This window comes from Andrographis paniculata, unplaced genomic scaffold (assembly GCF_009805555.1).
Source record: "Andrographis paniculata isolate CXL003 unplaced genomic scaffold, ASM980555v1 Contig32END, whole genome shotgun sequence".
In the NCBI taxonomy this organism is placed as follows: Eukaryota; Viridiplantae; Streptophyta; class Magnoliopsida; order Lamiales; family Acanthaceae; genus Andrographis; species Andrographis paniculata.
In genome coordinates this window covers 6,918,407-6,933,744 of record NW_026137565.1, presented here as the reverse complement: position 1 = coordinate 6,933,744, position 15,338 = coordinate 6,918,407, and the positions used below count along the sequence as shown (strand labels likewise).

At 38.8% G+C, this 15,338-nt stretch overlaps 4 protein-coding genes across 10 annotated transcripts; 1 reads left to right on the top strand and 3 right to left on the bottom strand.

Moving 5' to 3' along the window:
• The first annotated feature begins 2,542 nt into the window (after positions 1 to 2,542).
• Positions 2,543 to 4,318, top strand: LOC127247866 (E3 ubiquitin-protein ligase RMA1H1-like). Its single transcript, XM_051269925.1, has 2 exons — positions 2,543 to 2,707; positions 3,292 to 4,318. Exon 2 carries the CDS (start codon positions 3,338 to 3,340, stop codon positions 4,031 to 4,033), a length of 696 nt encoding a protein of 231 aa, XP_051125882.1. The 5' UTR covers positions 2,543 to 2,707; positions 3,292 to 3,337; the 3' UTR covers positions 4,034 to 4,318.
• An 816-nt stretch (positions 4,319 to 5,134) lies between these two features.
• LOC127247865 (stem-specific protein TSJT1-like) lies at positions 5,135 to 6,694 on the bottom strand. Of its 2 annotated transcripts, XM_051269923.1 has the most exons (5): positions 6,552 to 6,694; positions 6,180 to 6,347; positions 5,853 to 6,093; positions 5,594 to 5,714; positions 5,135 to 5,516 (listed from the first exon to the last, which is right to left on the bottom strand). In XM_051269923.1, the coding sequence occupies exons 1-5, from the start codon at positions 6,602 to 6,604 to the stop codon at positions 5,314 to 5,316; spliced, it is 786 nt and encodes a 261-aa protein (XP_051125880.1). In that variant the 5' UTR covers positions 6,605 to 6,694; the 3' UTR covers positions 5,135 to 5,313. The 2 variants fall into 2 exon arrangements, with proteins under 2 accessions (XP_051125880.1, XP_051125881.1); XM_051269924.1 differs by lacking the exon at positions 6,552 to 6,694 and having other exon boundaries at positions 6,180 to 6,517.
• LOC127247863 (uncharacterized) lies at positions 6,635 to 10,468 on the bottom strand. Of its 5 annotated transcripts, XM_051269920.1 has the most exons (7): positions 9,914 to 10,468; positions 9,407 to 9,779; positions 8,891 to 9,166; positions 8,277 to 8,801; positions 7,580 to 8,023; positions 6,923 to 7,306; positions 6,659 to 6,806 (listed from the first exon to the last, which is right to left on the bottom strand). In XM_051269920.1, exons 1-6 carry the CDS (start codon positions 10,393 to 10,395, stop codon positions 6,983 to 6,985), a joined length of 2,424 nt encoding a protein of 807 aa, XP_051125877.1. In that variant the 5' UTR covers positions 10,396 to 10,468; the 3' UTR covers positions 6,659 to 6,806; positions 6,923 to 6,982. The 5 variants fall into 5 exon arrangements, with proteins under 5 accessions (XP_051125874.1, XP_051125876.1, XP_051125877.1 ...); XM_051269917.1 differs by having other exon boundaries at positions 6,635 to 6,777; positions 8,891 to 9,779; XM_051269919.1 differs by having other exon boundaries at positions 6,649 to 6,777; positions 6,885 to 7,306; positions 8,891 to 9,779.
• An 82-nt stretch (positions 10,469 to 10,550) lies between these two features.
• Positions 10,551 to 14,295, bottom strand: LOC127247864 (allantoinase). 2 transcript variants are annotated; one of them, XM_051269921.1, is made up of 14 exons: positions 13,900 to 14,295; positions 13,207 to 13,300; positions 12,957 to 13,077; positions 12,797 to 12,870; positions 12,637 to 12,713; positions 12,439 to 12,475; positions 12,273 to 12,358; positions 12,116 to 12,175; positions 11,908 to 12,047; positions 11,700 to 11,826; positions 11,352 to 11,618; positions 11,174 to 11,284; positions 10,991 to 11,089; positions 10,551 to 10,909 (listed from the first exon to the last, which is right to left on the bottom strand). In XM_051269921.1, the coding sequence occupies exons 1-14, from the start codon at positions 13,981 to 13,983 to the stop codon at positions 10,772 to 10,774; spliced, it is 1,515 nt and encodes a 504-aa protein (XP_051125878.1). In that variant the 5' UTR covers positions 13,984 to 14,295; the 3' UTR covers positions 10,551 to 10,771. The 2 variants fall into 2 exon arrangements, with proteins under 2 accessions (XP_051125878.1, XP_051125879.1); XM_051269922.1 differs by lacking the exon at positions 13,900 to 14,295 and adding an exon at positions 13,533 to 13,837.
• Between the last annotated feature and the right edge of the window lie 1,043 nt (positions 14,296 to 15,338).

Below are 15,338 nucleotides of genomic sequence, written 5' to 3'. Positions count from 1 at the left end.
AAATTGATTATACATTTTGATTTCATTTTTAAATTTTTTAATTTAATTTTTTTTATTTTAATTAAATTAATTAGTTATCATACCCATCTCTAGTTATTTATATTACAACATAATTATTTTCACTAGTATATTCTTAATTATCTATTAATTATACTTATCCTAAATTCTTGTGTATATGGTGACCCAAATATCCAATGTGGGACAGAGGGAGTAAGAAAACTAGCACAATTTAGTTTCATTTGTCTTGTTTGTTTGTTTTTTTTATTTTTTATTTTTTTTTGCTTTTTGAAATTTAGAAAAATCTAAAATCACCATTATAGTTGTTAAGCAATTACAAAAAAAGTGCTCAGTTTAGTCACACCACTTAGCCGATTAGTTAAATACTAACACGAATGGCAAATTAAATTGAATTTATTACTTTTTAATTATTATTATTATTATTATTTTGAAAATGACATAAACGAGATAATGGAATATATCTAACTAATAAAATTTAATAATTTTGTTATATATATTAATATTATATGTGAATCATAGTATAATTTATGTTATCTTATAAAAATAAAAAATTTGTATAATAAAAATAAAGAAAATATATATTTATATATAATTAATATAGTTACATTTCATAAAAAAAAACAAAATTTTAATATAAATACTTGTTTAGAATAAATGTATAAAATTATAAAAAAGTCATAAATAAAATGATATTGAGCAAAATATAACATTCATGGTCTGGTGGTGGTACGTGAGTTGGACATGTGACACATAAGATAAATCACATCAACACCTATTTATATCATATCATACAACTATTCAAAATCAAAATTCTTAATATTCAAATCCCAACTCAAAATTCAAACCCCAAACAAAAACACTATGAGATGATAGTCTAGAAAGTTATGAGAATTTATTCTACAACAAGTACACATCAACTTTAAGGGTGGTTGTTATTTATTTATTTCCATGTAACCTTCACAATTTATTATCTAAATACATTATTTTATCTTAAAAAAAAAAAGAAACATATTAAATTTATATATATATATTTTAAAAAGAAACATATAACTTAATACAAAGTAAACAATCAAATCCCAAATTATTTTAAGTCAACAACATTATTCAGCAGGTGGACCACATTTTAAGCACACAGTTTAAGTTTTTATAAGAATAATTTATTTTGCTTTTTGTTTTTATATATATATATATATATATTTTTGTCTTTGTTAGGTACCTCACAACCACTTGCATTCTAGAAGAAACTGCTTTAAATATTATTAATAATAATAAATTATGTTTTCGAAACTAGTAATGACTTCATATTTTATTTTAATTTTATTTATTTATATATGGTAACTTATTAGAAACATTTCTATCTCTTAACTTTCATTCAAATTTATATATAGACTTTAGCTATTCTTTAATAGTTTAAAAATATATTTTACAAGTGTCGTAAGGGATGATTTGGTGGTGTGAGAGTTGATGTGTGACTATGAGATGATAGGTTTAAACCCTGATTTTCAAAGTATTAGATTCAGCGCAAAAGATCGGGTAGCAATTCGTCATAAAAAAAAAAAAGAAAAAAAAAAAGAAAAAATAGCAAAGTTGTTATGCCCTATAAGTAGTGTTTATATATTTATTTTTGAATAAAATTCGAATTAAATTGATTATTCACTATTGCCTGACGGTGACAAAATTAAATTATTTGAAAATAGACTCCTCCTCAATGTATAGTGGGCGATTAATCGACGGCAAATATAATTCTTACCTTCTAGAAGGAGGAGCACATATTGACAAAATTGCCCCCAATGACTTAACACACCTTCTAGTATTTTCCAAATTGGCCAATTTTATTTTCAATTTTTATATTTTATGATAAAATAATTATAATAATACTACTAATCAAAACTGCTCTAGAAACAATGTTCTGTTTAGAGAATTCTGAATATATAAGAAAATGACAGCTTGATTTAATTAATTTATTTATTTTTCAATTATATATGTTAAGTCAACATCATTATTTATTTATATCACGTCGGAACTCACAATAGCTATTCGAAAGTACGCACTAGATAAGCTCTAGGTCGAATCCTACAAATCAACTTGACGAAAAAATCACACTAAACGAACCATGTGTGACAGGTGACCTGAGACGTTGGAATTTGAACCAATGACTTCACAGTCACAAGTCCAAGACCTACACCACAGAGTCATTCCTTACGGAACAATTAATAATACTAGCGTCACCCGGATTCGAACAGGAGACCTTCCGTGTGTCAGAATTGTGAACATTATTATTCTAAAGAGATTTAATAATACATTGTAATAACGTTAATTAAATAATTAAGAATTTCCGTGGATGCCACGTCATATCTGATCAGAAGTTGCTAAATTGTTATCCACCGATCTGACGAAAAGATAAGTGACTCCATGGTTACCAAGCACCGGATAAATCTGGATCGTTCAAAGTAGGGCCTACTTTATGAACGGTTCAGATTTGTCAGGACCTCCGGAGTTAGTCCTTACACTGTACGTGTAAAGCTTACCCTGTTTGCCACGTTAAGTCTATAAAACCATCTCAACAGCCCCATTAGCGTTCGTAGATCATTTTTCCTTGAATTTTCAATCATCCAATCCACCGGCCAATAGCGTAATCTCTAATCTGACTCCTCTCTGGAAATTTTGTCGAAGCTCCTTGATCGAATTGGTAAGTTGTGAGTTTTCAGTGTTTTCGATCTAATTTGTGAGCTGATCTACGTTGTAGATTGATTTTCATCTCAATTATGTTTGCGATAAAGAAGCAAGTATTGTGATTGCGTTAGACCTAATTTGTTCGATCTGCATATGTGATGACAGCAGTCACTTTTTCTATTTGTTAATGGCGTTTTCAATCCTCTTGCGCGGTGTTTGGGGATATATCACTCTGTAGATTTGTTTTGTATCAATTGTGTTTTCGGAAGAGCAATTTCTCCGCAACCTGCAGAATCTAGATCTGTATCCGTGTGTGATTCTCGATCGTTCGTTTTTATCATAATCTCTCTGAGATTTAAACTTCATTATCTTGATTGGGGAATTTTGTGTCCAAAGTCTGTGGTTAGGGTTTCCTGTAGTCTCAATTATTTGATGCCTCATAAACTATATATCGATCACTTGGATCTGCTACATGAGAATTTTAGTTGATATATTTCAGCATTTGAACAGATTAACTATTGCAAAGTTGCTGATTATTGTTACTTCAAGCATCAGATCTTAGGCACTAGTGTAACATCCTTTTTCTTTCTTCTTTATCAGGGTTAAGAAAGTGGAAATTAGAACCAGGCTATAGAACAGCAAGCACATGGCGTTTGAGCAGTATTTCGTGCAAGGGTGGGAATCAATTCCTGCACCAACAACAGAATCTGAGAAGGCTTCATCTCCTTGCTTTGATTGCAGCATATGTTTGGATTTCGCAAGGGATCCTGTTGTGACACTCTGTGGCCATCTCTATTGCTGGCCCTGCATATACAAATGGTTGGATGCCAATAATTCCGCTGCTAAAGATAACGAGCCCCCAAAGTGCCCTGTTTGCAAGTCCCAAATATCTCAAAGCACCATAGTACCTCTCTATGGACGGGGACAATCCCTATCAGAATCCGAGGGCAAGGTTATACCTCCAAGGCCAGCCGCAATCAAGGGACTCACAACATTCAATCCTGATCAGGAACAGCAAGAATCTCGCAGTCCTCGTACATATCCCCACACCTTCCCAACTACCTACACCAACTCTGTGCAGAACTCTTCGCCCATGTTTGTTAATAATAGCAGTTCTGCAACAATGGCTTCTTTCGATTCAACAATGGGAATGTACGGGGAAATGGTTTATGCAAGAGTGTTTGGCAATTCACAGAGCCTATATGAGTACCCAAACTCATACCACACAGTGGTGAGCAGCACTCCAAGATTACGAAGACAACATCAACAGGCTTACAGGTCACTTAACAGAGTCTCAATTTTCTTGTTTTGTTTTTTCCTTCTGTGCCTCCTTGTATTTTGATAATGTTGCTGATAGTTTTGCTACCCGAGCATGAGGTTGTTTACTCTGTACATATAACGCGGCATTGTCTATATATACCCCCTATACAATGATAAAGATTTTCCAGCTTAGTTTGTAGAATAGAATATATAAAATCTGGATTGTGTAGAACCAGAGGGCATGTTGTAGTTGAATTGGCAAACAGATACAGATTCCATGGCCCAATGTGACCCTATGAGTCGAATAAAGTTTGCTGTATACATACTGTCCCATTTGCTGCTACAATTATCATGAGGTTCATGCTGATGTCATTTTTTGTCAGATTTATTCTTGGTCTAGAAAGAAAGTTAGCGCAATAGTCAGATTTGGAGGCCATACTGGTCCTTTAATTAAAGCCTTTGTTCTTAGGTTTCATGTCCTTTGATTTTGCTTTCCTTAAAAGGTTTCTTTCATATATTCTGCTTCTATATTTAAACAAGAAAGAATATTATGGGTAGAAGTGATATTCTCTTGTCCGACAGAAATTTTGAGTATAATTGTTTGATGCCTTAAAGAATTCTGAAATGAAACCTTTCGAAAATTTTTAAAGTAAAATACAATTTGAGTATATCCATCTTCATCTTCAATGGCCAGTAAGGTTTAGCTGTGTGTATGGGAAACAAGAGTGAATATTGCAATCGTTATCCAATAGTGAATATTGTACTCATTATCCATTATTACAGTAAAATTTTCAACCCTAGCTACCATATTTTTTGGACACATTCATTCACATATATTTCTCGTAACAGTGTCACAAATCACCCCTCCCTCATGTATTGCCGATGTAACTAATTTTACACAAAGAGGTGAGGTGCAATGATTAATCATCGTCTTCCTTTTTAAGGCTTAACATCATCAGTAGCAGTCCAAATTAATTAAATTAAATCAAGGCAGTTAAGGGCCATCATTAATTAGGTCAGAAGCGAAGTTGGACATCAGTAAAATAAATACTAAAATACGAATCTGATCTTATCTCCAATCTTGAGGCATCATCTTAATTAATTCAAGAAAATCGTATCCTGCATATATATATATATAAATGAACCCAACAAATTTATTTATTTATTTAAGAAAGCCCAGAAATCATTGGCAACAAACAATTATTATTAAAGAACATAGGATAAGATAGGAAAGAGCACCAAGAATGGGCCCCCTCCCATCCCTATTTACAGAATCATCATCATCATCATCATCACCACACACCATCATCAGCTAGATTAGAGATGGAGAGACTGGTGTAAGTGTACCTGTGGTCTGTCTAATCAGTCTCCCCCTTCAACAACAGTTGGATTAGCCCAATTTGAAGCACTGCCACTGCGAGGGATGCTCTGCAGTCTGGTGAAGAGATCCACCTGAAAAACTATGGCACAAACCTTTCCTTCATCGTCCTCTCTCCGAATCCCTCTCACCTTGTTCAGTGGATGATCGAAGCTCATTACCCCACTCTCACTCATGAACATGCACCCTGCAATGCAACATAAATACATACATACAAATGCAACAATCTAGCTCCTCAAATTCCATCAATCAATCATAACTTACCAGGAGGAAACGGCGTGTAGCACTTCCCGCATGTTGCCGATATCACATTCGGGTCGTCCGTGCAGACCAAGGACCCGTCGCCTGCCGTTCCCCAGTGAAGTTGCACCGATCCCTCGCGATCCTGGAAATAACATCCGCCATTGATTAATTTCAAAACAGATAGATGACACTGGTTATATATAAATGCAGCTTGGGTTTTTCGAAAAAAAATAAAAAATAATAATAGTATTATATTGATAAACGAGGGCTTCATCTATACTCTGGCAAGAAACACGGTGGCAGCTTTCGAGTCGAACAGAATGAAGGCGAATTTCCCTTTGAGTTCTTTGATGACTTGATCGGGAGGATATGGAGCTCGGTCGTGGAGAACTTTGTAAGCCTCCACTATAATCATGGCTTCCGAGGACTGTCTGGACAGCCCGTAGTGTCGTCTAAGATCACAGGTGTTGTCCAGGGCACCCGAAAACAAGCAGAATATATCATCCATAACCACAATGGACCTGGTGGTAGCAGAAAACAGTAACAACCCCTACCAGTGATGGTGCAAAAGCATCGAAAGAATAGATTTTCAAATGCCAGCCAATACCTGGGATACGCTGGATTTTCACCCTCATGTGACAGAGCCAAGAAGCAGCAGCCATTGGAGAGATTGTAGAAGGTGGAGTCTGATTTCCACGACCGGTAAAATGCTGCGATTTCTTCAGGGGTGCTGCAGTTGGGGGTAGCATAGGGTAGGCTTAGCTCCTTCGGCAGCCTGCCAATTGATTTCTCGAATACAGCCAACATTTTGAAGTTTAGGGGAAGTAAGGACTTTAGATGAAAGAAAGAAAGTTTGATATAATAAACGAGAAGGGAAATCAAGAAGGAAGATAATGGCGATGATGGGGATAGAAGTAATGATAGTTATCCATAAACTGGTGTTTGCTATTGAAAGGAAATTGCAAAAAATGACACGCACCTGGTAAAGGGAGGAGAGTCAATCCAGTGGGTGGCACTTTTGACAATTTCCATGGCTACCGGATAACACCAGCCGCCCAGAATGTGACAATCTGCAACTGAAGTTAATCCTTGTACGCTGTTCGAGGAATGAATATGGACACACTTACCTGTCGAGTTCAGGTGGATGAATACAAACAAATCTGCAGCAAAATTTGGTGAAAGCCCATGCTGCCATGCCCACCTGCCTGGATGATGAAATTCACTTCATCTGAAACTACATACAGAAATGGAGAGATACATGGAGAAGTGATAACAACCAATATATTTATGGCTGTAATTTTATCAGACTTACTAATATATAATATTCTTGTAAATTAAATTGATACATACATATCAATTAATTCTTTATCAATGACTTGGAGATCTCTTTTACATCTTGAGGAAGTGTATTCACTTGATGTATGCTACTGTGCAGCCGTGATTCATCAGGCTTTCTTCTTCGAACTTGGCAATCCGGGGATGGTTTGTTAGCAATTCGAGGACACACTCCTTCAAAACACCGGTGCCCATTCCATGTATTATGAAGAGAACTGAACTTGACGCTCTGGAATCGATTTCAATGTTGAGATGAAGAATAGCTTGCTCGGCTCGCATCCCCCTTAAGTCCACAGTGTTTTTCGATGTCTGCACTTTCGGGCCAAAAGAAACCTCCTCTTCCATTTTTGTGGCTTCTCCTAGGTTCCTCAGTTTCTTGAGTCTCTTCACCTGTTGACCCTGCAAAATCAATTTCTTTTCAACATTTTCATTTTTGCCACAGTTTTGATATGTAGGAATAGGAATCGAGTATATATATTCAAACACCACTTGTCAGCTAAATGCAATTCTATTGCACAAAATTCAGTTCTGGAGAAATTCATACCAGACTGCTAATCTCAGTTTATGTGAGACTGAAACATTTAGTTGTAACTACTTCCAATTGCATAAATAAAAGAAGAAAGTGAAAATGATGACAGTTGCCAAGTTTAATTATATACGGGAAAGATGTACCTGTCTTGTCGAGCGTGACACTGAAGTACCGTGTGAAGGAGAATCAATACTGTTCATATTTACCCGAAGTCGGACTTTCCCATATTGGACAAGAACCATGCCATCATTGGATGGTGCTTCAACTACTGTAGCCAATTTATTCCTTAAACTCTTTACAATGACTTGTTCTCCAATCTGGGGAGTATAAGAGCTACTAGCAATTCTGCTGACAGAATCGCCTTCAGAAGGCTGATGAGCATCGACAATAGATGCTATGGCAGATTCTGTTTTCTTCAAGAGCACATTGTACTCTTTGGGGTTTGTAATCCTCAGCTGCTTCTCAAACTCTTGAACAGCGGCATCAATCTCAGCCTTCACAGCGTTCAGCTCGTCTTGAATCTGCTTGGATTTCTGAGCCATAAGAGCTGCTTCGCGAGCATCAAGATTGACGGCCTCATCCTGAACCTTCAATCATGGAAGAAAGGGAAGTTAAATTAAATTAAATATAAACATGCAAAACACGTTAACTAGCCATGAATCTGGCAGGTAGATAGATATTATATGAATATAACTTCGCCATCATTGACTCCTGCTATATTACATTCAAACTGTATTCAGCCTAAGATACTGTAATCAATACCAAGAAACGTGGAAAGCCATTCAATATTACACTCTATGGAACAGTTTATACGGACAACAGTTATGAAACATACTTTACCTCGTGATAAAGCTTCATCACATCTGAATAAACAGAGGCAGCTCTATCTGCGTGATCTTTTAGCTTGTTTCTCTCTTCAGCAAGGGACTGATATAACAAACTATTAAGATTCTGCATTTTCTCTGGTGTAAGCTTTTTTACCCAAGAATGTGCACGATCAATTATTGTACTATCAAATCCAATTATCTTGGCAATACTTAATGCATTTGATTCACCCATGCTTCCCCAGAGAATCCGGTATGTCGGTTGTAAAGTTTCCAGTGAAAACTCCATTGCTGCATTCTCAAAACGTGCATCTTTCTCTTTTAAACGGGTCAAATCTGCATAGTGGGTTGTCACAATCGCCAGATTGATTCTCTCCTTCAGATATTGCAATATGCTAGCCGACAGAGCGACACCTTCGGAAGGATCAGTCCCACTCCCAATCTCATCGAGAAGCACAAGAGATCTTTCAGAGGCCACATTCAGGATTTTACAAATCCGCGATATGTGTCCACTGAAGGTTGAAAGGCTTTGTTCTAGAGACTTCAATTTAGCATATGAAATTCTATGTAAGCAGCCATTATATACAAGAATTGCCAAAAGCAAGAAATTCCTGTGAGAGAATCAATTACCTGATGATCACCAATATCAGCCAGAACAAGATCAAACCATGGAAGGCGTGGCTCCTTCTGCGCCACGAGATACATTCCGGCTTTCAGCATGATCGAAGCCAAACCTAGAGTCTTCATGGAAGCAGTCTTACCCCCTGTATTAGGCCCTGAGATTACCACCACCTTTACTCCATTTCCAATTTTAAAGTCAACGGGAACAGGAAAATCGAAAGCAGTTGTTGTAGTGTCTGGTTTCTCCATAGCTTCTCCAAGCGAAGACTCCAGCAACAAAGGGTGCTGCATACCATTCACATCCACAAATAAAGAATCAACTTCAGTATCCTCGGATGCTCCAGGGCTTAAAATGGGGCAGACCCCATTCATCCACCTAGCATGACCAGCTCTTGCGAAAGCAAGATCAACTTCCAAAACTCTATCTAACAAATGTAAAATCTTTCTACTGGATTCGGCAATTTCAGAACTAAGCAAACTTAAAATGCATTGCTCCTCTATCTTTTCTGCATTTGATAGTCTCACCTCAAGATTGTTCAAGTTAACTGCCTCTCGAGGTTCCATGAAGTATGTTGCACCAGAGCTGCTGGTGTCCAACACTACCCCGTTAGGAAGCAATGATTTATGAGTAGTTCTAACAGCCACACACATCCTTGATCGACGTTTTGTTACCAGAGGCCTGTCGATTCCACCGGCCTGAAAAATCTGACCGGCGGTCATCTTCAGCATTGATTCTAGATTTTCCATGTTCGTTTTCCTCTCTGACCTTATGATTTCCAAATCTTCACTAGCTCGGTCGAGGACTATTGACAAATTACAATCTAGACAAAATTCGATTTTCTGTTCCAATTCCATCAGAAAATCGCACTTCCGAAGAATTTCAAGCAGCGGCAAACACCTGTTTCGAATGAAAAGAAAATAAACCCCAACGTATCAAAAATCGAATCCACACGTGCCAACAGTGGGAAGCGAGAGCAAACAGAACTGTTCACTCTTCAAGTTCCGCAAGAAAGTTAAACCATAGCAGCTCACCTATCGTATGAATTACTCAGCGAAGAGCTTTCCTCCATCTGTTCCACCAACGACCTAGCCGATCTTAAGGTCCTACCGACAGAACAAATCTCACCGATAGAAAGCATTACTCCAGAAACGGAGGCATCAACAATCGAAGTCACGTCTTCGATTCCAGAGAAGTCCAACGGCCGAGAGATCATCGCCGCGGCGGAAGTCTGGTCGAGAAGACGGCGGCTCTCCCTCGGGCTTCTGCCCAGCCGAACATTACCTGATTGAGCTGCCGCGACGCCCATGGAGGTGGACGTGAAGGCAGCGAGCTGCGCGCATACAGAAGGCCACTCAAGGATTTTGAGCGTCTCACTTTGAAGCGACTCAGCGAGTTTGAGTCGCTCCGTCTCCGACCCACCCACGGAAACACAGGAAACAACGCCCGGCCGCGACAACGCCGGATTCAGCAACAACGACGTCGAATTCCACACCAAACCATGGCAGAGTTTCATGACGATAACAGCCGCAGAATTCGAACTCCCCTCCTATCCACCTCTGGAAACGACGCAGAAGCAAAATTGGTGGGAACCAAAGCAACTAAATATAAATGGGCCGAAAGCACATAGCCCAAAAGGCCCAAACCCAAAATCCAGCCCATAACACAAAACTTAAATTAAACCACTGATTATTACCAAACCCAAGGCTTCATTCAAGTCACCAGTCCATGACCCGCAGTAGTTTATGTACAATTGAGCCTTGACAACCCAAAAAAAAAACACTACAACAAAGTACAAATAAACAATAACTCAAAACCTACGAGAAACAGACACAAATATAATAAATGTCCCAACAGCAGCAACAAACCATCCTCTCTGTCTATATTATATATCATTCATCCGTAGCAGCGAGAATTAGGGCACCACAAGCCATGGCAGCATGCTTCCCTTCTTTGTAAACAAGGTTACCTCCAACGAACGTAGCCATAACCTTCCCAGCAAGCTTCGATCCCATGTACGCCGAAACACTCTGACCAAATTCGACAACAGAATTTTCATTACAAAGTAGGATGTAAGAATGAAAGCAATGTGTGCAAAGGAAAGAGCATACCGGATGCTTGAGGTACACGGGATGATTATCGTCGAGTTCGAATTCTACGTCGGGGTCCCATACAACGATATCCGCTTGTTTCCCTGCTGCAATGGATCCCTGCAGTCGGAACCAAATTCAAATATCATAATGTAATGTTCTTTCATCGATGAAGTAATAACATCTTATTGCGTTGGTAACAACCTTATGATCTTGCCCGGCGAGTTTCGCAGGCCTTTCACTCCACCATGACGCTATTTGATCGAGACTGACGTTGTGGTCGCGACCATACGACCATGTCGCCGGTAGGACAAACTGCGCAGTCGACATTGCAGGGTATTAGTTAGCTAGTCACAACGTTGTCCGAAACAATTTATCGAACCTGCAAGGAGGAGACGCCGCCCCATGCTCTGAGGAAGTCCCCCTCATCGAAAAGTTTAAGTTGGGGGACCGAGGGCGAGTGATCCGAGCTCAGCATGTCAATGTCGCCATCGAGCAAAGCATCCCACAGCTTATCTCGATTGTCTGAATCGCGAATAGGCGGGGCGCACTTGAATCGAGTGTCGCCGTCTGGGATTTCCTCGGCAGAGAAGGCCAGGTAGTGAGGACATGTCTCGGCCGTAATGCTGTCTCCCCGACTCCTTGCTTCCTACAACATAAACCGTTGTCCTGTCAAACACACTACTCCGACATAACCAAAAACCTCAGACGCCGCGCGAAAAAGGCAAACCTTAATAAGCTGCAAGGAAGATCGTGCGTCGACAAGATGAACAACGTGAAGATGAGCTCCGTCAGCAGATCCTCCCGGTCGAGTGTCTTTCGCCAGCTCGACGAGCTCCTTTACTGCAGCTTCTTCCCTGAAAATAGAAAAATTCAAACACATCTCAGGATCCATGAAAATCGAAGCATCGAGGTTTAAAAACAAAAACATTACTAACCATGAAGCAGGTCGTGTCTTAAGATATGTCGAATAAGACCTCGGGCTGTCAGCCTTGTCAAGATCATTTTCGACTTCTTGTTCAACCTCGGCATGTACAAGCAACGGTCTTTTATACTTAGCCAGTACAGACAGCCCTGCCTGAATTATGCAACCAAACCTTAGACGACGAAGAGTAGCTGGTTCTACAAAAATGACAAGCAACGTACCTTTATATGGCTAGAATTCGTCATCGGAAAGTCATTGATTCCGGAATTAACCATGAAAGACTACACAAAACAAAATGAACACAAGACAGTACAACATAAGAATCGAAACAAAACCTGACTTCGTATTCATTCATACAAGAATGGCAAGAAATCGAACCTTGAGACCAAGTGCTCCGGCTTTAAGAAGTCGCTCCAGAGTCTCCGTATTAACAGCATTATCAGGCACCAGACCACCCCAAAAACCTGCGACAAACAAACAGTTATATCCAAACAATAGAATTCATACATCTGGTGCCGAAAAGAAGTGAGTAAAAACAGCATACCGACATCAACAAATATCCTCCCTTTTGCAGCCTTCGTCTTCATACATTAGCAGAATATTGTATGGACCGGGAGAAGAAGCAGAGACAGACGACCAACAAAACATTCGAACTTTTCATTTTAACAGTCCAAGAGAAAGTCTAGAAACCTTAAAGGTTCAAAGATTTGAACTTCGATAAACTTAGAGTTGCATACGATACCTTAAGCTTAAGTGTCTCTTCCGAAACCGTAGAGGGTACACTATTCAACGGCATGTCGATCAATGTTGTGATCCCACCTTCAAAGCAAGAACAAAAAAAAATCTGTAATTCGATGGCAATCCCAAATGGATAACAAAGAAGATGACGAATTTGCAGATACCAGCTGCGGCTGCCATTGTTCCCGAAGGGAATCCTTCCCATTCTGCCCTTCCAGGATCATCAAGATGCGAGTGCCTGTGACAAACAATTGATAGGAATTTTCGACCAATTTCATAGATCATCAATTGGCAATGGTAGGATGGGGTTTTACAGTCTCTTACACATCAATCAAACCAGGCATAACCACAGCTTCTCCATAATCCATGACACGCTTACTCTCGGCATTAGGTCGCCATTCATCTCCCTCGATGACAGATACTATCCTGCCTCTCTTTACCTCAACTGTGCATCATCCACATTCAAGAATCAGATTATGAACAACACTACCAAGGAGAACAAAATGTTGTATGAAATCATCTACGAAGGAACTTCAAACAGTGGATTCTTGACAAAATCATCTACCAAAGTTACCTGCACCGGAAATAACTCCGGTCGGAGTCACAATACGTTTGCTAGCAATCCAATAATGTCTGTATTGTATGAGGCTACAGCTGCTCCTGTAAGTCTGAAGTACATAATGCACAGACACACAGTTCAGCAACAAAATTGAAATCACTCAGAGTTATCAGATAAACATTGAATCTCAGAGACAGAGCATATATTAGACACACAATCATTCATTCCCCCTTTCAAAAATACAAAAGAATTAAACACATCTGAAACTGATGTTAGGTTAAACTCATCATTATCGAAAAACAAACACAAATCACTGGATCAAGAACACACTGGAAACTCACCTCCGGCAGATCATCGAAGAACGATATCAAAAAGTTCGAAGAAAATCAAACCATCACTAAACCTTGGATTGCCGGTTTCCCCCAAGAAACCAAACCAACTTCCCTCGAATCCCAAAAATCCAAAAAGTAGAAACTAACCAGGACTATTCAAGAAAAACAAAACCATTCAGAAATCATTTATTCATTCATATAGGTGAAGTTTTCCCCTTCCTTTTTGATTGTGGATGCACAGAAATTACAGAAAACATTCGTTCGTTCAGAAAGAAGAACCACTTTTTTATTTTCTTTCCGGGTGAAGCAGAGACATCCCTCAATAGAACAGAAAAAAAAAGCAAGTGGGCATTGAAAACCCGTAGACATTACAGACCTGTGGATATATATCGAAGTAGAGTAGGATAAGAGATGCGAGAAGAGGCAGCAAGGCAAGAACCCTCAATTTTCCAGATTCCATTTTCACTTTCCCGACCCTACCTTCTCTCTCCCCACCCTACCCTTTCTGCTCGGCGCTCGGTGAGTATATTCACAGTTTCTGTATCCTCCCCCACTATAATCTCTGTATATATAACCAAAAAAATAAACTGCAATGAAAAGTTATTCTCATAGATGGCTCCATTTTTCATGGAACCAATAAGGAAAACGAGCCCTATGGTGCTGAAACCGTCGAGTATTCCTCCGAGCTCCCGGGACCCCGACACCAGACCACATGAACGCCTGAACGGATGCTGCGCATCAATCTGGCCCTTGAGATCCCGGGTGCTTCCTATTTCTTACACCGGCGCGGTGATTTTGGGAAATGTAGAAGCGCCCTCGTCCCCGCAGTTGCACACTACAGCGTGACGGACCAATGAAATTGCAGGAATGTTACTCCCCCCGTGACTGCCATAATCGACGTTATTAACAGCTTTCCGAATTTTTCTCCGAATTATTTTAATAAATTTTAGAAATATTTCAGTGAAGCAAGTGGATGCTAAAAACAAAAGATACCCCACTTTCTGGTTTTTTCCATAAAAGGGCTTTCCTTTGTGGGTCATCCTTATTTCAATCCCCAATTTCTATTTTCATATTTATTTATCTTTTATTTATTTCATTACATCGTTCGAGACTTTTCGTTGAATTTTTGGAATACAAAATCAATTTCTCAGTCATAAATTAGATAAGGAAATCGAATAGGGTTGAAAAAGACAGCTTTTTTTTTTTTTTTTTAAATCGTGAATCTTTTTTATTACATGAGAGAATCTTTTTTTTTCTAAGAAAATTAATAATTGCAGGCGGCGGCCGCCGCAGTCCACACGTACTATAGACTTAGGAAAAAGCATATGTAATAAACGTAAAATAGAAGTCCCCATTTGCAAATAAAAAAAAATTAGCTCAAATTGTAAACTAAACACCACATAAGAAATTTGTGTCGAATTTTAATACTACAAGAGAGAGGCGAGACAGGACAACATAGAAACGACATACTATTATGATACTACGATGTGAAGTCACTGTAATAACTAATTCGGAAATTCAATCTGAACAATAAAATATAGTTCTAAATAATAATAATAATCATTTTCAAAATATGCACTGTAGTAATGTAACGAAGGATCCAGAAAGTGTAAAGGTAGGTGTGGTGAAGTTACCCGCCTCGTGCAGTTCCAAAATCGTGAGTCAGGTCACGTGACCCGGCGCGCATGGGGCCCACGTGCTTTCGCATGTCGCTATAATTCAATGTTTTTAAGCCGACAAAGAAATTAAGAAAAAAATGCAGAATCTTCAAGATTCCCTCCCTCTGTCCCACAAAATTCAGTAATAATTTCTCTT

Bases quoted from the DNA above. Each gene is read 5' to 3' on its own strand.
- LOC127247865 (XM_051269923.1), bottom strand. From the start codon at position 6,604: ATGGAAATTGTCAAAAGTGCCACCCACTGGATTGACTCTCCTCCCTTT. The intron at 6,348-6,551 runs GTGCGTGTCATT...ATCAATTGGCAG, and splicing joins GACTCTCCTCCCTTTACCAG to GCTGCCGAAGGAGCTAAGCC. The intron at 6,094-6,179 runs GTATTGGCTGGC...TGCTACCACCAG, and splicing joins GAAAATCCAGCGTATCCCAG to GTCCATTGTGGTTATGGATG.
- LOC127247866 (XM_051269925.1), top strand. From the start codon at position 3,338: ATGGCGTTTGAGCAGTATTTCGTGCAAGGGTGGGAATCAATTCCTGCA.
- LOC127247863 (XM_051269917.1), bottom strand. From the start codon at position 10,395: ATGAAACTCTGCCATGGTTTGGTGTGGAATTCGACGTCGTTGTTGCTG. The intron at 8,024-8,276 runs GTAAAGTATGTT...CCATGATTGAAG, and splicing joins TGATGAAGCTTTATCACGAG to GTTCAGGATGAGGCCGTCAA. The intron at 7,307-7,579 runs GTACATCTTTCC...TTGATTTTGCAG, and splicing joins TGTCACGCTCGACAAGACAG to GGTCAACAGGTGAAGAGACT.
- LOC127247864 (XM_051269921.1), bottom strand. From the start codon at position 13,983: ATGGAATCTGGAAAATTGAGGGTTCTTGCCTTGCTGCCTCTTCTCGCA. The intron at 13,301-13,899 runs GTCTGTAATGTC...TATGTACTTCAG, and splicing joins ACTTCGATATATATCCACAG to ACTTACAGGAGCAGCTGTAG. The intron at 13,078-13,206 runs GTAACTTTGGTA...GATGATGCACAG, and splicing joins CGGAGTTATTTCCGGTGCAG to TTGAGGTAAAGAGAGGCAGG.